The 25,393-nt window shown below is 41.8% G+C and overlaps 1 protein-coding gene across 1 annotated transcript in view; it reads left to right on the forward strand.

Annotated features, from left to right (window-relative positions):
- The first annotated feature begins 2,110 nt into the window (after positions 1 to 2,110).
- Positions 2,111 to 25,393, forward strand: part of LOC111834706 (uncharacterized) — a 49,883-nt gene continuing 26,600 nt past the window's right edge. Inside the window, exons 1-10 of the mRNA XM_072718468.1 lie at positions 2,111 to 2,357; positions 2,574 to 2,918; positions 3,221 to 3,568; positions 4,413 to 4,511; positions 12,684 to 12,779; positions 13,468 to 13,557; positions 16,086 to 16,157; positions 21,873 to 21,986; positions 22,237 to 22,332; positions 25,272 to 25,373. Of these exons, the coding sequence (XP_072574569.1) occupies positions 2,294 to 2,357; positions 2,574 to 2,918; positions 3,221 to 3,568; positions 4,413 to 4,511; positions 12,684 to 12,779; positions 13,468 to 13,557; positions 16,086 to 16,157; positions 21,873 to 21,986; positions 22,237 to 22,332; positions 25,272 to 25,373 (1,426 nt within the window). The 5' untranslated portion in view covers positions 2,111 to 2,293. The remainder of the gene's footprint in view (positions 2,358 to 2,573; positions 2,919 to 3,220; positions 3,569 to 4,412; positions 4,512 to 12,683; positions 12,780 to 13,467; positions 13,558 to 16,085; positions 16,158 to 21,872; positions 21,987 to 22,236; positions 22,333 to 25,271; positions 25,374 to 25,393) is intronic.

Raw genomic sequence — 25,393 nt, forward strand, 5'->3', positions numbered from 1 at the left:
ATACCACATTTCCAAAGGAACATTCATTACAAAATACAGACGCATTCTGTGTAAAACAACAGATTTCCAAAAACATGATGCTGCGTCCAAATGCCTACATTTACTATTTTACGAACTGAGGAATAAAATACTGGTGAGTTAATTTTGGTTTAAATTATGTTTGCATTTAAAATGAAGAAGAAATTCAAACATTTTACAGCAAAACAAGTGTTAAAGAATTGAATTGTTTTTGCTGCCAAAATTACACTCACCTAAAGGATTATTAGGAACACCTGTTCAATTTCTCATTAATGCAATTATCTAATCAACCAATCACATGGCAGTTGCTTCAATGCATTTAGGGGTGTGGTCCTGGTCAAGACAATCTCCTGAACTCCAAACTGAATGTCAGAATGGGAAAGAAAGGTGATTTAAGCAATTCTGAGCGTGGCATGGTTGTTGGTGCCAGACGGGCCGGTCTGAGTATTTCACAATCTGCTCAGTTACTGGGATTTTCACGCACAACCATTTCTAGGGTTTACAAAGAATGGTGTGCAAAGGGAAAAACATCCAGTATGTGGCAGTCCTGTGGGTGAAAATGCCTTGTTGATGCTAGAGGTCAGAGGAGAACGGGCCGACTGATTCAAGCTGATAGAAGAGCAACTTTGACTGAAATAACCACTCGTTATAACCGAGGTATGCAGCAAAGCATTTGTGAAGCCACAACACGCACAACCTTGAGGCAGATGGGCTACAACAGCAGAAGACCCCACCGGGTACCACTCATCTCCACTACAAATAGGAAAAAGAGGCTACAATTTGCACGAGCTCACCAAAATTGGACAGTTGAAGACTGGAAAAATGTTGCCTGGTCTGATGAGTCTCGATTTCTGTTGAGACATTCAAATGGTAGAGTCAGAATTTGGCATAAACAGAATGAGAACATGGATTCATCAAGCCTTGTTACCACTGTGCAGGCTGGTGGTGGTGGTGTAATGGTGTGGGGGATGTTTTCTTGGCACACTTTAGGCCCCTTAGTGCCAATTGGGCATCGTTTAAATGCCACGGCCTACCTGAGCATTGTTTCTGACCATGTCCATCCCTTTATGACCACCATGTACCCATCCTCTGATGGCTACTTCCAGCAGGATAATGCACCATGTCACAAAGCTCGAATCATTTCAAATTGGTTTCTTGAACATGACAATGAGTTCACTGTACTAAAATGGCCCCCACAGTCACCAGATCTCAACCCAATAGAGCATCTTTGGGATGTGGTGGAACGGGAGGTTCGTGCCCTGGATGTGCATCCCACAAATCTCCATTAACTGCAAGATGCTATCCTATCAATATGGGCCAACATTTCTAAAGAATGCTTTCAGCACCTTGTTGAATCAATGCCACGTAGAATTAAGGCAGTTCTGAAGGCAAAAGGGGGTCAAACACCGTATTAGTATGGTGTTCCTAATAATCCTTTAGGTGAGTGTATATATATATATATATATATATATATATATATATATATATATATACTGTATGTCGTAATGGGAACCTTACAATCACCATCAGAGAGCCGAAACACAAAGCACTCCAGTTTTTCAGGTCTGACTGCAAGTCTATCTGTACAATCAAGGATGCTTATGCAAAAAACTATAACGCTCTAGGCTCCTATAGTGGAGCACAGCGTCCAGGCTGGCCCTGAACACACGTGACAGTTAATATTAGAAATCCTCAGGTAAGTGAAGGGAGGTCGATTTACACAGAAAAAAAATCTAATCCGACTATTCCAGAATCTTGAGTTACGTAATGTATGCTAACGTGAAGGAAAATCTGATAATCGAATTAGGTTGTCGCTCCACATACCAAACTGACATTAAGATATATGAAGTACATGTAAAGGCAGTTTAAAAATACAGATGACTTAATATTTTAATACGAGAACTTGACAGCGCGGGGTTTGTTTGGAGCTTTCGAAGGCGTGATCCCGTGTCGGTGAGATCAGCGAGTGTCGCAATACTATGTCTCAACAGGTCAGGTCGCGACAGTCACGGCTGGGGGGCGGTTATGACAAAGGGGCGTGGTTACTGAGTTTTGGTCGGACTTCAGGTATAAGCCTTGCGTTGGTATCGCTCAGCTCTTCCCTCTCAACAGCAAGTGAAAGTGAATGCAGTTCAGAAAGAAGATACTCTGTATAAAGATTGAGTTGCTTTAATCAAAACGTATAGATGTAAATTTGTTTTAATATGGGGTGAAATTTGCCTGTCTCGTAAAAATTGTTCCATAGGTAAGATAAAAAGGAATATGCAAGCAAAAGATGAAGATGATCAAAAGTCTCACTATTATATTAATCTTGTCAAAGTTCATCATTCACTCTGATGGTATGTATTGTTTAAAAACAAAGACGTACATTTTGTGTCTGGTGATTTGTTTAATAATGTTTAAGAAATTGAAATGGGTTTGTTTTGGATGTACAAACTGATCTAGAAATATTTGCTTACCAAATACTCAGGTATTGATTTGTAATTGATTATTTGTGTTTATTATGTAATGCTTTGAGGCATACAGTAATTTCATATCTGCTATTCCTGTGGTAGGTTTCCTGCTACACGGCTCTGCTGGTCCTCTAACAGCCCAGCTGGGAGGAGCTGTACTGCTGCCCTGCTTTGTGGACAGACCCCTGCCTTTGGAGGAGCTGCAGGTGGACTGGAGAAGGACTGATTCAGACACCATCGTGCACCTATTCCAGGGGGGGCAGAGCAGACCTGATTCACAGGGGGACGCCTACAGGGACAGAGCCCACTTCTTCTCTCAGGAAATCCCCAAAGGCAACTTCTCTCTGCTGCTTGAGGGTGTGAGGACTGCAGATGCAGGAGTGTATGAGTGTGTGGTTTATACAGAGCAGGAGCAACGTGAAACACGGGTGGAAATACAGGAAGTAGGCAAGTCAGCCTTTCTGTTTTATGGCTTAAGTATTGTCATTATTTATTTTTGGAGTCAATTCATTCTATTGGTATGGAATACAGTATATAGCATAATTACTTTTGCAGTTGTTTCTTACCTGTAATTTTCAAACAGAACTCACAAAAATCTTCCAGGTTCCTAAGGGCAAAATGTAAAAAGTCATAAATTAAAGGTTAAAATGGAAACAGCCCAAACTATCTTTGTATCGTCCCTAAACAGGGGGGGAAACACACAAATGTTGGGTTGCCAGGTTGTGTGACTCTTCCTGTTCTTGTTCCAGAGCGGCTGGTGGTGACGGGTGCAGATGAGCCTGTCTCTGCACATGCTGGAGAGGATGTGACTCTCAGCTGCTCTGTGGACACCCATGTTAATGTGACAGAGCTTCAGGTGGAATGGAGAAAGACAGACGGTGACATCATGGTGCTTCTGTTCACTGATGGAGAGAACAAACCAGATTCTCAGCATGACAGATACTCTGGAAGAGCTGAATTCCTCACTGAGGAAATTCCCAAAGGAAACTTCTCGATGAAGCTGAGGAAAGTCAGGTTGGAAGACAAAGGAGAGTTCATGTGTGAAGTCCACTCAGATACTGATTCTAATAGTACAACAGCCAGGATAGCAGCACTGGGTGAGTCACCAGGTCACCTACACAAGGTGTCACCTACACAAGGTGTCACATACACAAGGTGTCACCTACACAAGGTGTCACATAGGGCAAACCAGGCCGACTCTCATGTTTTTACTTACAGCTGAAGATCCACCTGTATGTCCTACATGTTAAACTCCTTTAGCTGTTAAACACCTTTATTGTTTTGTCCTTTTTTAACTCCCTCAGGCTTGGTTACCACTTTACTGACTCTTTAAAAGAGGTTTTTAGTAAAGTCAAGCCAGAGGCTTTTTTAGATTTTTTTTGTTGAAAGCTAATTGTTTTAACTGTTTGTAACACTTTATAACTATTTATGAAGTTTTTCCTTTTTTCATAGTTCAGTCTGTTTTAATACCCATATACTTTTCCCATGAGCCCTAGTTGCTGGCATGTTAAAAGTCAGCTTAACATAACACTTACTGTAGAATGACTGGTTTTAACCTGCATCTCAACATAGTTTTGTGTGATTAAATCTCTTGTTTGTTCACATGAGGGTCATTAATTCTGCTGTAGACTGATCTTTACCATAGTCGAACTGGGTTTAGTTAGCTTTACTGGCAAATTAAATTAATGTATATTTACTTCCGGCTTCCATTATTGTGCAATGTTCAGCTCTAAGTAAGATGTATTGTATTAGAGTAAAGCAGTATAATCTACGGTTTTATTTTCACTTAAAAATAATGTCAGTTAACAGTTAGGAATCATGAACATAAAATAAATTTGTATTCCAGTTTCATAGAGTTATTATGGGGTGAGACATCATGATTGTAGTCTAGTATCTGTTTGGAAAAATAAATTCTGGAATGTATTTCTTTATTTTTTTTAGGCTATTCAACCCTGCATTGGCTGATTCTGGTGCTGTGCATCACTGTCACACCTGTAGTCCTACTTACTGCTTTATATGTCAGACATTATAAAAGGAAAAGTAAGTAATTCTGAAACATTCCAGTTTTAATCTAATCATTGTAAAGTCAGGTTGGAAGACACATTAGGTCAAACCTAATGTGAATTACTGTGAAGTATCTGCTATGATGACATCTGATGCATGTTTGCAGCCACTTATCCTGCAGAGCAGGGGTTGGCAACCTTTTTGACAAAGAGTGCCAATTATATATTTTCTTGTTAGTCCGCGTGCCATGTTAACGACGGGGGGCGGGGGCTACCATCGAGTAGTCAAACCAAAGCAGCAGGCGCGCCAAGCAACAGCCAATGACATTTCAACATCATAGAAGACGTCTGAATTTTTTTTTAATGTGTTTAATAATTAGGGTTGTGATCTAGAGACCTGCGCGGGACGAATTTTTCAGTCCCGCTCCCGCAAAAAAATATATATTATTTTCTCCCGCTCCCGCCCGCAGTATTCAAGTTTTGTCCCGCTCCCGCCCTTAAAATCCCGCAGGTGAACACATAAGTAGTTTTATTTTTACCACTTCTTCCCGCTACTCTGTTATTTGTTTCACTTGCTTCCCTTTTGAGTGTATATAAAAAAGAAACGGAAAATAAACAAATATGTTTCGTTTTATTTGAGTTTAATTAAATGGAATGATGAACATGGACACGAACGAGGAGCTTTTCAGAACATAGAAATACACTCAGAACAGTTAGAAATAGGCTAATAATATTGCAATGAAACAAAATAATAATAAACGTTGATTTCTCAAGTGGTCAAACAGAAAAGCATTTGGCCTAATACTGCTTCAGAGCGTTAGCCTTTAATTTAGTCGTTCTTGTTGCTTTTGTGCAGTAGATAAATAATAGAGTACTTGTTTTTAATAAATTAATTTTAAGATAATTCCATTTTGCGGGAGTCCCGCGATTAATTCTATTCTCCCGCAACCCGCACATACATGAGGACCTTACCGCCCGCACCCGCATTCACCCATCAAATCTTGTCCCGCGCCGCACTCGGTGCGTTGGGTCCCGCGGGAGTGCAGGTCTCTATTGTGATCATCGTCAGCGTGCCACCCGAAATTCCTCCGCGTGCCAGTTGTAGCACGCGTGCCTAGAGTTGCCGACCCCTGCTGTAGAGGGCATCTCAGCAGACATGGGGCATCAGGCAGGACTGTACAGTATCTACATAGGTGCCTGTCCATTGCAGAGCTTAACTGTGATGTAATTAACATGGTTTGATCCTCTGCCTCTGGTAACAAACACATACGTGTGAATCTGAAGCATTTCAGGAAGTTTCACTGTAAACCCCAGCAAACGATAAAAATGAACCAAAGCTGATGTCCTCATTAAAATAACACTAAAAATAATGCAGGAGCTGAGTCTGTTGAGCCTGACAGACTGTACTGGTCGTCTGTAGGTGAGGATGCAGCAGAATGACCATCTGAGGATGGCTGTAAGTCATTAAACATGAACCATCATTTAATGTTAAAGAGCATGTGGTTACATTCAAGATTCAAGATTCTTTATTCGTCACATACATAGTTATAACAAGTACAACTTGTAGTGAAATGAACCCTGACCGAAGACTGTGCTAACAAGAGTAAACTAAGAATTTCAAGTTACAATTTACAATAGGTAACAATATAAAAAGTGCGGACAATATATAAGAATGAATTTAACAATATATACATAGAATAGAATAAAATAGAAAAAAGAAGAAAAAGAGTACTCTTAGATTGCACTATGAACAACTGTGTCCTGACGCATGAGCGGTTAAGCAGATTGACAATACAATGAATGGACTGGGGAAACAAACGGAAATGCGTTCTAAATACAATGGACTAATGACAACAATCAGGAACAGCTGGTAAACACGGGGAATCCACACAGGGTTAACGAGGGGGCGTGGCACACGGAACGAGCGGACGATCGGGGCATGACAAACTCTGTACATTGACTGTAAATGTGCGTTTCACAGTTAACAGCAGGAGACAGCAGCATATCTAAGGTGCAGTGTGCATGGGTTGCATTAAAAAGGGCATCTTCAGCAAACAAGTGGTGACAGATGAAATGATTGTTGTGCAATATACAGTAAACAGAAATAAGTAATGTATTTAAAGTGCAGTGTGCATTGATCTAGGAGAGTAGAGACACACAGTTGTGTATACAGATCCAGCCACTTAAAATTTCCCCTCCAGTCTGGCTGGCAGCCAAATCCCAGCCAAGTTCCTTCCAATTACCATCCGAAAGGTAGAGCCCCCCTTCTTCTAGGGGTGGGCCTATATTTGACTATAAACCCGCCCATTCATTCACTTGCAGGGTGATACCATTAGATGGCGCTGTCTTTACAAAAACTTTACTTTTCTTTTTACAGGGTTAAATGATTGAATGGTCTTTGCTATGACTTAAAAAAGCTCATTTTTGTTTTAATTTATTTTATTTACTTATTTTATTTTAATATGCTTTATTGGTTTGTTTATTGTCTATTCTTATTTATCCTTTGTACAGCACTTTGGTCCTACAGTATATTGATTTGTTTTAAAGTGCTTTATTTTAAGCATAGTCCACAAATTTTCAATAGGGTTCAGTTTGTTGGCTTTGGGAAGGCTGTTCTGATGTGTGTTGTGATCATTGTCCCTGTATCAACTGTCCAGCCATTGATTGTTGATACTGTAACTGTTGATTGATTAAAGAATTTGTAGGTCATTGGGAGTTCATGATCCTCACCTGCTGCAGCAATCAGAATCAGAATCAGCTTTTATTCGCCAAGTGTGCTGGGGCACACAAGGAATTAGTTTCCCACAGTTTGATACTCTCTCATACACAAACAATAAGTTAGAGCTGGGCGATAAATCAATTTAATTGATTAATTCGAATTTACAGTTCAGGACGATATGTTTTCATGAAATCGATTTTATTACTTTTTTTACACACAAGCGCCAAATGCGGAACTAATGCGATGCACCATTCCTCACGGGTAAATTAACACTGTAGCAGATTCACTAACAACATGGCAATGACAGGGGAAAAGATGGCACGTGCCCAAAGAAAGGTGTTGCTACTTCTGTAATTTGTAATTGTAATTGTAATATAATATGTCAAACCCAATGGCATAAAGTATTTACTTAATACTAAGCTGACATGATAAAATTATGTGTTTTTTTTCTATTGTTATTACAATATTACTTATTACTTTTATTTATAAGTTTGAGGGTGTATTGTGTTGTTGCCAGTTTTAAAATAAGCTATAGAGAAACCTTTCTAAAAGTGTTCACAATAATAACTGACACTTTATTGATCCCCGTGGGGAAATTGTGTTTATGCCTCCCTCAACTTGATCTTTGAAGAATAAGTTGTCTGTGAAGGCCACCTGTTGGGGCCTTGCTCAAGGAGCTGCAGACATACTGAGGCTGGGCTTGAACCAGTGACTTTCTGATTACAAGCACACAGCTTAGCCCACTGAGCCACACACTGCTCCTAAAGGTCAGGTTTAAAGTAAAAAAAGCTAAATAAAGTAGTTTGATTTTGAGTAGGGGAGGGGAGAATCGATTAAAATCGGAAATCAGATTTTTTGTGAAAAAATCTGAGATTTTATTTTTAGGCCATATCACCCAGCTCTACAATAAGTGACACTATAAAAACAAAATACCGTATACAAGAAATACTGTACAAATACAGTACAATACAATACAAATACAATACAAATGTGAAAAATTATAAATATTATAAATATACACAGGTGAGTAACACTGTGCAATTTTAAGGTGCGAGGTAGAGTGTAAACAGTTTTTGTAAACAGATCTGTAGCGCCTGCCAGAGGGGGGTAGCTGGAGAAGATTGTGTCCAGGATGTGACGGATCTGAAATGATTTTAACTGCTCGTTAAAATCTATGCTCGTTTAGCCGAACTAAAGTCCACAAATCGGATCCTGGCATAAGTTCCTGGACGGACCAGATGTTGCAGGATATAATGCAGCCCCATATTCACTGCATCATCCACCGACCTGTTTGCCCGATAGGCAAACTGCAGGGGGTACAGCTGGTGTCCTGTAATGTCCTTTAGATGGGCTAAAACCAGGCGTTCAAAGGATTTCATGACCACAGACGTCAAGGCGACAGGTCTGTAGTCATTCAGTCCTGTAATGGTGGGTTTTCTGGGGACCGTGATAATGGTGGAGCGTTTGAAGCACGAGGGAACTACACACAGCTCCAGGAATCTATTGAAGATGCGGGTGAAGATGGGAGCCAGCTGATCAGCACAGGTTTTGAGGCAGGAGGGGGATACACCGTCTGGTCCCGGGGCCTTCTTGGTTTTCTGTTTCTGGAACAGCCGGCTCACTTCCGCTTTGTGTATTCTGAGTTCCAGGGGGGAGGATAGGGGGGTACGAGGTGTGATGGGGGTTATTGTCTCTGGAGTGGGGTGGATGGGGGGTGTGAATCTGTTTATCTCAAACCTGCAGTAGAAGTTGTTCAGCTCATCTGCCAGGTCTTTGTTTGCTTCAGCGGGGGGTAGGGGTCGTCTGTTGCTGGTGATATCTCGCAGGCCTCTCCACACTGATGCAGGGTCATTGGCTGAGAACCGTTCTTTCAGCTTCTCAGAGTAGCTTCTTTTTGCCACTTTGATCTCACTGGTCAGCGTGTTCCTGGCCTGCCTGTACAGGGCCCTGTCACCACTTCTGTAGGCATCCTCCTTGGCCTGGTGAAGATGTTGCAGTTTGGGAGTGAACCATGGTTTATTGTTGTTGTATGTGCAGAAGGTCTTGGTCGGGACACACACATCTTCACAAAAACTGATGTATGATGTCACAGTGTCTGTCAACTCATCCAGATTATCAGATGCAGCTTCAAAGACAGTCCAATTAGTGCAGTCAAAACAGTCCTGCAGTTTCTGCTTTGCTGCATTGGTCCACTTCTTCACAGTTTTGACTACAGGCTTGGCACGTTTAAGCTGTTGCCTGTAAATTGGAATAAGATGGACCATACAGTGATCAGAATGTCCTAAAGCTGCCCGGGGGACAGAGCGATAGGCATCTTTTAAAATGGTGTAACAGTGGTCCAGTGTGATGTTGTCCCTGGTGGGGCAGTCGATATGCTGTCTGTATTTAGGAAGTTCCTGGTGTAGATTCACTCTGTTAAAATCACCAAGGACAATAAAAGGGAATAGGGATATTTTCTTTCCAGGGGGGGTGATCTGGTCAGCCAGCATGCATTTACATCTCAAGCTCATTTACATCTGAATGTTGGTGGTGCTGTTAGACTGTGAGAATTGTATGCTTTGAACTCTCCAGTGCTTTTTTAATACCATTCAGTGACTGATGTTGGGAAGACAATGGATATTTACTGTACACCTCCATGTTTCCTGGATTACTGACCCCAAGTCATTTCTGCTACATGGCTTTACACTGTACAATATTTATATTTACATTTAAAGCATTTAACAGACTTATCCAAAGCAACGTACAAGGTATCAAGGTACAATAAGCTGGGTTTAGAGGAGCTTACAGTTTTGATGGCGAGTCTGGCTCTGTGATGGAGGGATGTTAAAATGTTTTCTGTCTTGTGATTTCTTCTATTTCAGGGGCTTCTGGTGTGTTTAGCCGTTTAGATGGTGGACCAGACTTCACGAAATAGCGTTTCTAATGTGACTAGCCTTTTTCTGCGTATTGAAACTTTTCAGAAATGCAAGACTTTGCCAGTGCTTTTGTTCACCACCCGAGCGTATAGTCGTGAACAGATGTGAAATTTTGGCCAACTTTTTCATTGAAATTCGATTTGTATGTGTTCAGAAAAATTTGTGATCAGAGGCTTTAAAAGTGTTTATCCAAATAGGGACCTCAAAAAATGTCCCCAAAAGTAGGAAAATTTCAGGTTTTACTACACTTTGGGGGCAATTTGGTCCTCAAATGTGATCTATGCAAACCCACACACAAACACACACATACTACCAGTCAAAAGAGATGTTAATGACTTTCACACATTCAGTTGACCCCCCAGCCCCCAGCCCCCAGCCCCCAGCCCCCAGCCCCCAGCCCCACCACTTTTCTTGTGCTTGTGGGCAGTTCCTTGCTCAGGGTATTTGCTATGGTGAACTTTCATGCAAAAAACATTTGCACTTTCAGGGTCCCTGTGTGGCTCAGTGGGCTAAGCCTGTGTGCTTGTGTTCCCTGGGTCACTGGTTCAAACCCAGCCTCAGCATGTCAGTCATGACTATACAGTGTATAAATGTTTTTGGTAGACAATCATACTTTTTTTCCACTATAGTCTTCTGGTTTCTAATTTACATGCCAACAACAGTTTTGACTGGTAGTGTGTAATGACTGTTTAGTAGTGTTTATTTAACCGACTGGCTTGATAGTCAGAATATGGAATAGTCTTCCTGATAACATAGTGCAAGCTGAATCCTTGAGTTCCTTTAAATCAGAGCTAGATAAGATTTTAACAACTCTGAGCTATTAGTTAAGTTCTCCCTAAGCGAGCTTGATGGGCCGAATGGCCTCCTCTCGTTTGTATAGTTCTTATGTTCTTATGATCTGAAAGCAGTGTTTCTTATGTTAAAAAAATAACCTCACCTTGACCGCTTCAAACATCTGTCTCATCTGTCTCATTGTTTCATTGTGGCCAAGCAGAGAAGTTAATGACACATTCACACATCACCCCCCCCCCCCCCCCCCCCCGTGGATGTGCAGCCACCAGCAGCCTATCCGGCTGTTAGCCAGACAGAAAGAAAGAACACACCTTTATTCTCCACAGTCAACCTTATTACTTTGTTTAGACCTGTAATTAGTCTGTCACACACATCTTGGGTCACTCTCTTCTCCCAAAATAACTCTTGGACATGCTGCTGCTTTGTACCTGGCTTGGCCTCCTTGCGCATGAAATCTTTCATCTTGTGCCAAACAAGCTTAATGGGCTTCAAATCTGATTAATTTTCATATACCTCTCATTGCTTGACAATATCAGTCTTAATACTTTGTTTAGGCCTGTAATTATTGTATTGGACATATCTTGGGACCGCCTCATCTCCAAAGAGGGAAGTAAAATAAAATTGTAATTTCATCAATAAACTGACTAAAAACACATTTTGACAGTTTTAGGCCATCTTTGCCTCACAACAGAAACTATTTCTAAATTTCACAGGCCATTTATTGCAGTGTAGTAAGTTTATTAATGAAATTGGAATTTTGTTTAAATATAGGGAAATTGTACTTGCTTAGATTTTCATTTTTTGCAGTGGAGTTACAATACCTGATTCAGGTATCTTACCTGATTTCAGGTAAGTCACTTCAGATTACTGCTCTCCCTGGTGGATGGATAGATCATTGCAAGTACTTTACACACAGAGAGTTGAGGGGTGGATCATGCCGGCCCCCTTTTTCATTACATCATCGTGGGGGATCTCATTACAGTCAAGGACCAGCCAAGAGCCAGTCAAGGTCCTGTCAAGGACCTGTCATGGAAAGTGGGGAAATTTTAAGCGGCTGGATCTGTATATATACAGTTGTGAATGCAGTTGTTTGCCTTAATAAGTAGATAGCAGGATGTAAATAATGGCAGTTCATGCAATCGCAGTATAATATTTAAGAGGTAGTGGTGTCATGTCCTGGTTGAGAAGTCTTACGGCATGATGATAGAAGCTCCTCTGAGTCTCTCTGTTTTTGCCATAATATTCCTAAAGCGTTTGCTGGATTTTAGCAGCTCGAAAAGACAGTTACTGTGGTGAGACGAGTCTTTGATGATCCTAATTGCTGTGCTCCAGCATCTCCTATAGTGTACATGTCCTGCAGAGACGGTAAAGCAGATCTGGTGCAGCACTCTGCTGCCCGAATCACCATCTGCAGTCCCTTTAAGTCCTGGACACGGCTATTTCCATACCAGGACGTGATGTTCTAGGTCAGGACATTTTCCACTGCACCGGAGTAGAACGACTTCAGGATCCCAGGAGAGATGCGTTCAGCTGTCTCAGGTGGTAGAGACGCTGCCTCGCCTTGCTGCACTGGCTCTGGGTGTATTCTGTCCATGTCAGGTCCTCAGTGATGCGAACGCCCAGGTATCTGAAACTGGTCACTCGCTCCACTGCAGCCCCGTTGATGTAGAGGGGGGAGTAGGAGTGCTCCTTCCTCCTGCTGAAGTCCACCACCAGCTACTTGGTCTTGCTGACGTTGAGTTGGAGGCAGTTAATTTGGTCCTACTTTCTGTCTACACTGTAGGTGAAGGCAGACAGGCTCTGTTGAGGCACTGGTCACTTGTCACAGTTCCATCAGTCATGGTTTCCTCAGCATTCATCCTGTGGGGTGTAACTGAAGGTGAGTCCATTAGATATGGTTTATACTTGTATTTTGATTCATTTAAAGAATGATTTAAAAGCAGATTGGTTTTAATTATTTCTGTTATGTGAGTTTTACAATTTAAAAATATTTTATGGGCAACAGAGCAGCAGTAGTAAATTAAATGGATTGATGAAGTTTAGTTGGCTAAAGATCCAGGAATGATCAGGAATTTCACTAGTAAACGTTTGTATGAGTGAATAACAATGAATTATCTAAACTAGTTAGGGTAACAAAATGAGACCAGATTTACCTTGGGTAGACCGATGGAGTAGATATAACTGTGAAGAGTTACTTTCATTGGTTATTTGTTTTGATTTGTCTTTAAGATTTGTACTGTACACATCTTTAAATCCTTCAATATTTACTGTAACCACATTTATTTTGGTATGTATCCACCAAAGATTATTTATATTGGGAATGAAAATATTTTGTGTGGTTTTGTGTTGTTACTGCTATTGAGTATCTGAGTTTCTTGATTACCTGAAAGCATAAAGAGAGCGATAATACACTTCAAATAATAATAAACATAATATTTACAAAAGCAGAGGAAGCACCACCTGCTGACTAATTATAGAATTTTAAATCTAAGCAGTCAGTCATGTTACTATTCATGCAAGATCCATTGGATATTGTATTTTATCCTGTTATGACTGGTGTTTCTCAGGATCAACAGAAGAGGCTGTTACTTGTACTGCCATCAGTCTGCTGAGTGTCCTGCTGTTGTTTAATATGGATCAATATCAGTTATATCCAGGTATGCTTTGTTATTTTGACTGCTTCATTCTGTTTCCAATATACACTGCGAAAAGGTGACAATTTGAAATTTTCTAAAATTATAAAAATATTAACCATCCATCCCTGTAACTGCTTAATCCCAACCGGGGTCGCGGGGGGACTGGAGCCTATCCCGGGAACAAGAGGTGCAGGCGGGAACCAACCCTGGCCAGTCGCCAACACACCGCAGGGCACAATTACAAGGCCAATTTAGACTCGCCAATCAACCTGTCCTGCACGTTTTTGGACCATGGGAGGAAACCGGAGCTCCCGGCGAAAACCCACGCGAACACGGGGAGAGCATGTGAACTCCACACAGAAAGGACCTACGCCTGACCCGAACCTGGAACCTTCTTGCTGTGAGGCAACAGCACTAACCACTGTGCCACCCAAAATGTTAACTTGTGGCGAGAGGAAAAAGACAGGAGGCAGATGCTTAGTCCATGAAAGGGATGAAGCACTTTTTATTAACAACAAAGAGAAGAAAACCGAGAGAGCAAGATCCGGTTGCCGCCAAGATAACCAAAAAACACTATAACTGGAAGTCGAACAAGCCTTCAGAACAAGAGCACATCTGCCCTGATGTGTAATAAATTAATATATAATAAATTTTACATACATTTTTCATTATTATATATAGGGTGGACAATAAACTGGCCTGGCCATACAACACCTAGCACTTGTACAAAAAGGGCTAAAGCAGGCTGTACTTCCTGAGGAGGCTGCGGTCCTATAACATCTTCAGGAAGCTCCTGTGTATGTTTTACCAGTCTCTGGTGAGCAGCGTCCATTTCTTCAGTGTGGTGTATTGGGGTAGCGGCACAGTAAAAAAGGGACTCATCCAGGCTGGAAAAACTGATTAGGAAGGCTGGGTCTGTTGTCGGCATAAAGCTGGACACTCTGGCCACAGTGTCAGAGGAAAGGACTCTGAACAAACTGCTGGCCATTATGGATAATGTCAGGCAGCCTCTGCACACTGTCATTAACAACCAGAGGAGTATGCTCAGTGACAGGATGCTACTCCTCACATCCAGAACTGACACTGTCATTAACAACCAGAGGAGTATGCTCAGTGACAGGATGCTACTCCTCACATCCAGAACTGACACTGTCATTAACAACCAGAGGAGTATGCTCAGTGACAGGATGCTACTCCTCACATCCAGAACTGACACTGTCATTAACAACCAGAGGAGTATGCTCAGTGACAGGATGCTACTCCTCACATCCAGAACTGACACTGTCATTAACAACCAGAGGAGTATGCTCAGTGACAGGATGCTACTCCTCACATCCAGAACTGACACTGTCATTAACAACCAGAGGAGTATGCTCAGTGACAGGATGCTACTCCTCACATCCAGAACTGACACTGTCATTAACAACCAGAGGAGTATGCTCAGTGACAGGATGCTACTCCTCACATCCAGAACTGACACTGTCATTAACAACCAGAGGAGTATGCTCAGTGACAGGATGCTACTCCTCAAAGCCAGAACTGACACTGTCATTAACAACCAGAGGAGTATTTTCAATGTCAGGATGCTACTCCTCAAATCCAGAACTGACACTGTCATTAACAACCAGAGGAGTATGCTCAGTGACAGGATGCTACTCCTCAAATCCAGAACTGACACTGTCATTAACAACCAGAGGAGTATGCTCAGTGACAGGATGCCTCTCCTCAAATCCAGAACTGACACTATCATTAACAACCAGAGGAGTATGCTCAGTGACAGGATGCTACTCCTCACATCCAGAACTGACAGACTTAGGAATTCCTTTGTCCCTCATGCCATCGAACTGTTAAACTCCTCATTGGGGGGCAGGTGGGGGAACAGCAGGGGGGACAGAAGGACATTTTATTGACTTTACAATAGACCACATGATTCTGCAATTAACCCGTGCAATAATCATTTATTCTTACTATCATCCCCCCGCTATTTATTACTCTTTCCTATATTATAATCTTAGATTTTTTGAAACGTACTGCCGTACTGCTATGTGTGACTGTACTATTAGGCTGATGTATTGTTGCTGCTAGAAAGTGAATTTCCTGGAGGAACCTTCCCGAGGGAATAATAAACTTGATCTATCTATCTATTGCTGGTTCCCCTGCAGCCCAGTCGCTGTTGGTACTAACGGTGGACTGTTCCGCTTTTATATGTGTTTCTTTTGATTGTATGAGCGGAATATTAAGGGTCCATTCTGTGATGTGTCAGACCACTGAAACACTAAATTTGAATTAAAGTTTATGCAAGATACAGATAAAGAAATATGAAACGGGTGTTTGTGTCTAAAGGAATTTGTCTGTGGGAGAATTAGGAGAAACCAAACTGAGAGAGAAGCACAGGGTGAGCAAATCCTCAATGTGCAGAGAGTTGTGCCAGGTGGGGGAAGCTAACACATCTAAATGTTTCTCAGTAATTAGTGGTCACCGAGGCAACCTGTGATGTAGATGATATTTATATATCCTGTTTTTTATGATTAAAATGACTACTTTTACAGGTGTTGGATTCAGAATTGGATATCTGGCTCGGACAATAGGAAGCACCACCATCATCATAGCTGTATGCACAGGTAAGTTTAATTATCATTAATGTATATCCTCCTGAGACCCAAGGAAAAAAGTGTCCTTCAATTTTAGGTTATTGAGGAAATGGCATGTTACAATTTAGATTTTTTAAATTTTATTTTTAATTTCACTGCATGTCCTCTTTAGTGTACAACAGGAATAACTACGTTTCCTTCCATCAGTGAAAAGATAGATGCAAAAACAAAATGCCCACTACAATGGACATAAATGAATGGGTGGGGTCTCAGGAGGTTACGAAACATCAGCAGTAAATCAGGAGAAAGTAGCAGTTTCTGGTAAAATATTCAACACACTGTCAGGGCTGCCAGCTTTGAGGAATTTGTTGGAGTGAGATTTGGAGTGATGTAGAGTTCGGGGGGGGCATTAGGTAAAAACATAAAATGGTAAGGAGCTACATCTTTGTTTGTATTTACCAACATTACACATCTCTTTGTCTTTGATCGCTGCTCCTTTGTACATTAAGTGCTGTGTGATTAAGCACATTTCAGTGTATAAGTGTCAGTTAGCGCCCCCCCTTGTTGTGTTTGGTCGCTGCACTTTTAGCTGCTCTAATGACCCCCATTGGTGGCTCCCCCTTGTGACCATCAGGATTAATGTCACCCACTTTGACTGTTATAATGGATGACGAGGTGCCATCTAGGTTCAGACTGTTTCCTGTTTCAGTTTTATTGACACCAGTGAGTGAAAAGATGCGCTCAGCACCTGCATCGGCGTGCGGTCGGGTGAGAGCAGGTTTGGCGCTTGCTGATGATCTGGGGAAGCTGCTTGTTCCAGTGACATATAAAAACCGGGCGAGGCATAAGTACAGCTTACCACACCATGGTAAACAGCTTACTGTACCTCACCATGGTAAACAGCTTACCACTTCTAACACTGACAGGGGACTAAACACAATGCTGTATTCTACCATAATGAGAGAAACACTGCAGCACATCAGAAATAGGCACTTGGTGTCCGTCAGATTACTGCACAGATCCGCTCACTGCCAGTGAGGATGGCTTCCTTAATTATATAGGGAATGTGCTGAATTTGTTCTTGTATATTAACATCTCACCGGGGGTTGAGGATTCACCAGGGAAAGAAAAAAGTAGGAAGAGAGACAGGGACCTCGCATTGATTCCTTTCTGCGAAAGGGGTCAAATCAGTCGAGTGAAGCGCAGCAGCTGGATGCAAACCATAGCTTGCAGTGCATCAATACCACTGTAATGGGGGATGTAAACTCAAGCACAGAGGCAATATCAGCACTCAGACATGCTGACATTGTGGGGAATGTTCAGCACGGAAGAGGATGCCTTGGATTAACAACTAGTCGCCCAGCCTGGAGTAAGGCCACTGCTCCAGTACGGAGGAGGATGGTGGTGGAGGAAGTGTGCCTTCAGGAGGAGGCTGCAAGGTGGGCCAAGGCAGTCTCCCTCAGTAAACAGGGGCAGTGGACGCGGTAGGACAGTGTCGAAAGGAGGAAGCTCAGCTGGAATGATGTGTGGGTTAAGGAGGCAATGAGTTTGAGCTTTACCATGGATAGTATACAATGGATAGTGCTTCGGAATAGTGCTATCCTGTGTTTCGGAATCTTGACACTTACCTGCATGCACCTAGTGAGGAAACGGATATTATTTTTTCGACTCACTCTTTCTACAGACTAGTCATAGATGAAAACAGTCGAAGCTCATAATGTTAATTAAAAGTAGGCTCTTCAGCTGAGCAGAGTTCAAAAAACATAGACAATTAACAGTATCCATTGTGTTCTCCCATCTACGACACATCTATGAAAGAAAACCCCATTCATAGCATTAGCTAGCTAGCTCTGCCATAACCAGCAGGACTGGAACTATTCCTTTGTTAAACTTAGTTAGCTGCTGTATCTTATTAGCTGACGTTACTTTGTTAGAGCTTTGCTTGTTGCACCACTTTCCCCTTCGTCTCCAAATTGTATCCTGTGTCTTTGGAGTAACTAAGGATGCTTTGTGCTGCATTATAAAGATATCGTAGACGAGAGCTTCATAAGTCAGTCATAATGCATAATGCGTATATGTGTTTAGCATTTTAATTAATATTTATGGCTGGGTTTATAATACTTTATGAATGCATTGCAATTCATTATGAAAGTATGTGTAATGCAGTATAATGAATGCTTTAAGTAAAGTTTTGCCAAGATACCCAGCAACACCAACGTGTGGGCAGCCCTTGTCACATACTAACACACACAGCGCTCTAAACCAGCATAACCGGCATTTCAGGGAGGTTAATGTTACAGATGGACAGAAATGTGAAATTAGGGGAGAAATTACAAACTTAGCATGAGTGCGTGAGATTGAACCGGATGACAGGTGTAGGAATTATTAGCTCAAATTAATTTTAATATTCTCCACCAATATGTTTGAAATTAATTAAAGTTTAATTAATTATTATTTAATGCTGATTATTAACCAATTGTTATGCCGAATGGTCGGCTCCTCCAAACTCAATTGTGGTATCCCCGTAAGTCTGTTAATGTGAGACTTAAATGGGATTCACTAATTACCAATATCGTTTACAACCTGGGTTAGAAGGCTCGTCCAGCGAGCTGCATCACCAGGTAATGTGAACGATTGGTAGCGAAGCTCCCCTCACGGCCAATGAGAGAGAGTCTCGCGATATTTCAGGTGAGTTTGAAGTTTCAGAGCGTGTAGCAAGATCGCACAGAGGCAGGGACTATTGTGAGCACTCAATGAACGGAGGCTGAAGTCGTATAAAAGAAATGCATTTATTCCTAACACTACAACTAATATAAGACAGACATTACACTTAACTCAAACAAACAAACACGAAATAACGGAATAGAAACAAACAATGTAATTATGTAAATGCAATGACCGGATTTAAATGAATAACCTTAAAAAGGGAAAATACTGTTCTGCAAAGCAAGAATTAGGTTGGTAGAATGAAAGGAAGTTGGTTTACTTGGTTGCAGAGTGGGGGGGTCTTGGCAGTTGGTTGCAGAGCTGATGAGCTGATGGGATGATGGCACTCAGGAAGGCATGGTGTTTGGAGCAGTGGAGTGGAACCCTTTTGATTCTCTCTCCTGGTGAAGCTTTGTCTTGGTTGCTGTTCAGCTGGGCCTTCACCGGAGGGCTTCTTGTGGGCTTCTCTTCTCCTGGACTGATGTTCTCTGCCTCTCTTCGGGCTGATGTTCTTTTCTTTGCTCTTGGGCTGATGGTCTTTCTGCTCCCTGATGATCTTTCTTTTTTTGATTTGTTCTGAGGTGCCAGGTTTTATAATCTAAAGTTCATGAATAGGGATGACCAGGAATTCGACTCCTGGCCCAATGGCTGGCCATCCATTTGGCAGGCTTTCGGAAGGGGGTCCGTATCAGTCCTTTTGAGATTTATGACCCGACTGATTCTCCCTTTACTGATGATTTTCGTTAAGCTGGTATAACTTTTGATACATCCACTTTCATGGTAACCACTGACCAGATTTGGAATCAGGAGTGATTGTCCATCAGTTTGACACCAAACATGCTATACCAGCTTCATAGGTTCACACCTCATACCATCTGTGTTAATTGATTAACAATTATTTATATTGTGTATGTGACTGACTCACATCAGTATGTGATACAGGTGTTTTTGGTTGCACCTCAACAAATGTTACACTTTCTTCAAACATTACATTACATATTCACATTAAAAACAGCACATCTTATCCTTAGATAGGCGTGGCCGTTAGTTTGTGGTAATATCAATATAAGTTGCACATCTTGACACAACATATTTTGGTTGGTGTGGCTTATCCCAATTGATCTTCTGCAAAATGGATAATGTACACCTTAATTCAGTTCTTTTAATATAGCATGGTAGAACACCAGAAAGCTTGCTAACAGACCAAGATCAGATAAGGACCACAAAGGAATGTTGGAAGAAAAGGGGGGGGGGGGGGGTTGTGTGCCAAGTCGAGGGACCCCTGTCCATTAGGTCCACTCTGCTGTCTGTAGGTCCCTAAATCTTTAGGCAATAAAAGTTGGAGTGCTGGCCTCCCTTGTTATCTGTGTGTGTGTGTTTAAGTTTATGTGTGTGGGGTCACTAACCCCCCTCTTGTGCCTAGGCTAATTTTTTACCTCTCGTACCAGGCTACGCCTTGTCTCAGGCCACCTGGAATTTAAGCTTTGTGATATGTGCATGTGTGATCCTACACAGGAGTCTCACGGTCATTTGTCACTGCAGCCCTGCACTGTAGTGCATCTCTGAAGATGCCAAACACACATCAGTGTTTTAGCAGGTACTGCTCATTTATCATCTCATTTCTGTACAGATGATTTTATGACTTCAGGTTTTAAAGATCCTTTAAATCAGAACTTAAGTCATACCTGAATCACCAGGTTACTGTATAAAAGGTACAACTATAAATAGTGAAAAAACAACAGCTATTAAAACACACACATCAGCGGTAGAGCAGAAACTAGCATGATCCACAGCGCTGCAGGACTGGAGTTTCCGACTACTGGGCCAGAACTAAATAAAAGTGGGAAGGAGGCTGAAGTGAGGGAGGAAACTACCTTTATTTTGTCTGAGTGGCATTTGTTCCTGCTTATGGTCGCTCTGTAGCCATGTGGAAGTATGATTTGGGGCCTGCATTAGGATAGTGTCTCTCCAGCAGCCTTACTGCCTTTATTTTGGCTGCGTGGCATTTGTTCCTGCTCATGGTCTCTCTGTAGCTGTGTGGAAGTATGATTTGGGGGCTGCATTAGGATAGTGTCTCTCCAGCAGCCTTGCTGCCTTTATTTTGTCTGAGTGGCATTTGTTCCTGCTTATGGTCGCTCTGTAGCTGTGTGGAAGTATGATTTGGGGGCTGCATTAGGATAGTGTCCCTCCAGCAGCCTGACTGCCTTTATTTTGTCTGAGTGGCATTTGTTCCTGCTTATGGTGGCTCTGTAGCCGTGTGGAAGTATGATTTGGGGGCTGCATTAGGATAGTGTCCCTCCAGCAGCCTTACTGCCTTTATTTTGTCTGAGTGGCATTTGTTCCTGCTTATGGTCACTCTGTAGCTGTGAGGAAGTATGATTTGGGGCCTGCATTAGGATAGTGTCCCTCCAGCAGCCTTGCTGCCTTTATTTTGGCTGAGTGGCATTTGAACCTGCTTATGGTCACTCTGTAGCTGTGAGGAAGTTTGATTTGGGGCCTGCATTAGGATAGTGTCCCTCCAGCAGCCTTGCTGCCTTTATTTTGGCTGAGTGGCATTTGTTCCTGCTTATGGTCGCTCTGTAGCCATGTGGAAGTATGATTTGGGGCCTGCATTAGGATAGTGTCCCTCCAGCAGCCTTGCTGCCTTTATTTTGGCTGAGTGGCATTTGTTCCTGCTTATGGTCGCTCTGTAGCTGTGTGGAAGTATGATTTGGGGCCTGCATTAGGATAGTGTCCCTCCAGCAGCCTTGCTGCCTTTATTTTGGCTGAGTGGCATTTGTTCCTGCTTATGGTGGCTATGTAGCTGTGTGGAAGTATGATTTGGGGCCTGAATTAGGATAGTGTCCCTCAATCAGCCTTATTAACAATTATTTTTTTGTTTCTTAACTCTTGGTTACCTTGTTAGGCTTCCTTATCCATGAAAAGATTGGTTTAAATATTAAAATCCATTTTAAACTGGAGCACTGAGCCCATCTGTTTATGTTCTGTGTGTCAAACATGAATCCCATGGTGACTGACTCTGCTCTTACCTCATTTCAGTTCCTGCCATTGAGTCTTCAACAAAATATTCTGCAACCACAGCTGGGAAAGCAGCACTAGGAGTCTTTGTAGGTGGATTTGTAGTTATGATGGTCTTTATGGCTTTTATACAATGTAAGTACATTCACAAGTCTAATATAGTCTAGTATATTTTTTTGGTAATTAGAATTTCAGGGATATCGGACAACCCAGGATAATTAGCTATAGAAGTATTCCCTTTTTGCATTATTGATATCAATTTCATGCATTCTTTATTGTGTTAATATAGGATGTTTAATACATTATAGGATGTTTGACCCTTGCTACCTGTGATGTTCCTCACATGAATGTCATGCCAACTGACCCTCTTCTTACCTCATTTCAGTTTTCTTTTGGTTTTGGTACAACTTTACGCTCGAGACACTGAAGAAAATACTATGGGTCATATCTGTATTTCTGATAACTATGGTTTTAGTTGCAAGTAAGTTTCAGGTTTATTAATGTATTAATTAAAAATTTTGTTTTGGGATTTCTGGACCAGGATTATGTGTAGAGCAGAGCATGTGAGTGGAGCGGTGAGAATTTCTGCTCCTCGCTCATGAGGCTGTTGGTTCCGCCCGCTCCTCCACTCATATTCGCACTAAGCCGCTCCGCTCAACACTGCTTCTCGCTCCACTCTTGCTCCAATTTAAAAGAGGGACAAATAATCTGCATGCCTAACAAATGTCACCTTAAACCAAAGCCTTATATCATAAAGAAATATGAGCAACGGCAACATTGCCACTCAGAAAATATTTATTTTTAAACAACATTTAAAGGCCTACGCAACAACGGACACGTTTGGCAATGGCATTCCACATAAAAATAGGAATCAATGGGCTTAATAGCCTAAAGAATATACAGGCTAAGCATCCACGTTTTAAATTCCTCATTTCTTTTCTGTTGATGCTGCTGCTGCATCTCTCTATAAAATAAAATTTCACTGACAGCGTTACGTGACATTTAAAAAATCCTATTAGACCTACTTTGAATGACAAAACGAATTTATTTGATTGCTAATATTTACCGATATAGGCTTTTATACTTTAATTTACTTTATAGACTTGATATGCTACAACCATATAAAACTTGCTCACGTTTTGTTCTGGCTTAATTCCGCCTTTTCGCGTAAAACACTCTCATGTTTCTGAGAAAAATTATTCCAAAGTGATTCTTTACTCAATGAAACAGTTTCACCACATTGTTGTTCTTGCTGTACATTCTTGTCATCTATACGTTTGATAAGAATATTACACTTGTATAATTTATCAGTTTTCTTTGTGAAATACTTTGCGAATTCCATCTCGGCCAATTTGTGTAACAGTCTTGATAATTGTACAGATGAATTCTGGGTAGATTTGGGCACGACTCAGAATTGTAGTGTGAGCGGTACCGGAGCGAAATTGGAGTGAGACAAAGCGACCGCTCCAGCCTTAATTTAAAAACCGCTCCGCGCTCTGACTAAATTCCGCCCGCTCCGCTTGCTCACGCTCCGTTCCACTCCACTCACATGCTCTGATGTAGAGGTATTAATTTTCTGCATAAACACAAAACTTGAACCTTAACATTTTGCTTTAAATAAATTTAAACACAATCGATAATTATGTACATTATGTGGACAAAAGTACTGGGACACCTGGCCATTACACCTACAGGAACTTTTATGACATCCCATTCTAAATCCATAGGCATCAGTATGGAGTTGGTCCCCCCTTTGCAGCTACAACAGCTGCCACTTTTGTCCATTCATCCAGAACAGCATTTATGAGGTCAGACACTGATGTCAGAAGGCCTGGCTCGCAGTCTCTGTTCTAGCTCATCCCAAAGATATTCAATGGGGTTTAAGTCAGGGATCTGTGAGGGCCAGTCACATTCTTCCAGGGGGGTGGGTGGGTGCGAGTGCTCAGTGATGGAATAAATGTGTTTATTCTGAGCTCCATGTTGTTCCCTACTTTATAATCAAATTACTGCACCTGATCATTATTTTGTTCACTACAGTGCCATCTGAACTGTAGAGTGACCCATTAGATTTGGTCTTAAATAACTATGCCCAGGAAAGACGACAGCAAAGCCTGAAAACAGCGTTTCAGGAGAGTTCGACTGCTATTAGCAATGAGGCTATTCTAGTGGCCATCATAAAGCAAGGGACTGAGTTAACCCGGTTTCTAAAACTGTAGACGAATTGAAGTCTACTGAGGGGCATCTCGACTCAACTGAAGCATGTTTGTCCACCCTTCAAAAAAAAAAGCACCACGAAACGGAGCACCGCATGGGCGCTGATGAGCGTTCACCATGCTGGAAACTTCATTCAGTGAGTTACCAGTAACTAATGGTCTCCTCAAAGCCAAAGTGAATGATCTGGAGGTGTGTTCTCATTGGGATTGTTGGCATTGAAGAGGGGGAAGAGCAAGGTTGCCCTAAGGATTTTTTTTCCACGTTTGATCCTGGAGCTACTTGGAGATAATTTTAACAAGCCTGTCAAAATAGACAGAGCCCACCGTAGCCTGAGGCCCAAGCGAGTGCCCACCGAGTTATCATTGCCAAAGTCCACAACGACTGGTGCATGAGTGACATCCTTTGGTTCAGCCGTCAACAAGCACCACTGAGCTACAATGGCAGTAAAGTGTCCTTGTTCCCCAGCTACACTGCTCTTCCTGGCTAAACTCTGTGTTCTCTACAGTGACACGGTTCACATCTTCCAGTCACTGAAGTTGAACGGCTTGCGAGGCAAATCAAACTAATCCTTGTCACTATTGGCGGCATTCGCCAGCATTTTAAACAGCTATAAGTACATGTTTTAAATTAGCACGTCATGTTCATTGTTATTTCTGTATGGGCTGAGCACTTACCATTTCAAGCTTGTGGGCTTAAAGGTCGTTCCCAAATGCTTCCACTTTGCAATTATACCACTTACAGTTGACCGTGAAATGTCTAGCAGGGAAGAAAAAAAAACTGACTTATTGCGAAGGTAACATCTTGTGACAGAATCACGCTTGAATTCACTGAGCTATTCAGAATGACCCATTTTCTCAGAAATGTTTGTAAACTTGACTGCATGGCTGGGTGTTTGATTTTATACACCTGTGGCAATGGGTCTGAATGAAACACCTGAATTCAGTGATTAAGAGGTGTGTCCCAGTACTTTTGTCCATATAGTGTATATATTATGGCATATGCATGTCCCACTGAAACATTGTTATCTTTGCATAAACAATGTTAGTCTGCTTCTTAACCTGGGATGTAGTTTTAGTGCCTCAGTGTCCAACATGGGATTCAAACCCAGAACCCCCAGGTGACAGGGCTGTGCTCTTTTAATCACAGGATTGCTGAGTGTGTCAGTCATGAATTTTATAATGACTCAGTATTCTTACCTCATTTCAGCTGGTGTTGTTGTGTTTCTTGCCAAAAATTTCTCTGAAGGAGCAGAAGCTGGAGCGTTTTTAACCCCCTTTATAATTCCAATGATCATATTTTTAATCCCATGTAAGTATATTAACATATAT

Source organism: Paramormyrops kingsleyae, chromosome 12 (genome assembly GCF_048594095.1).
Source record: "Paramormyrops kingsleyae isolate MSU_618 chromosome 12, PKINGS_0.4, whole genome shotgun sequence".
Taxonomy (NCBI): domain Eukaryota; kingdom Metazoa; phylum Chordata; class Actinopteri; order Osteoglossiformes; family Mormyridae; genus Paramormyrops; species Paramormyrops kingsleyae.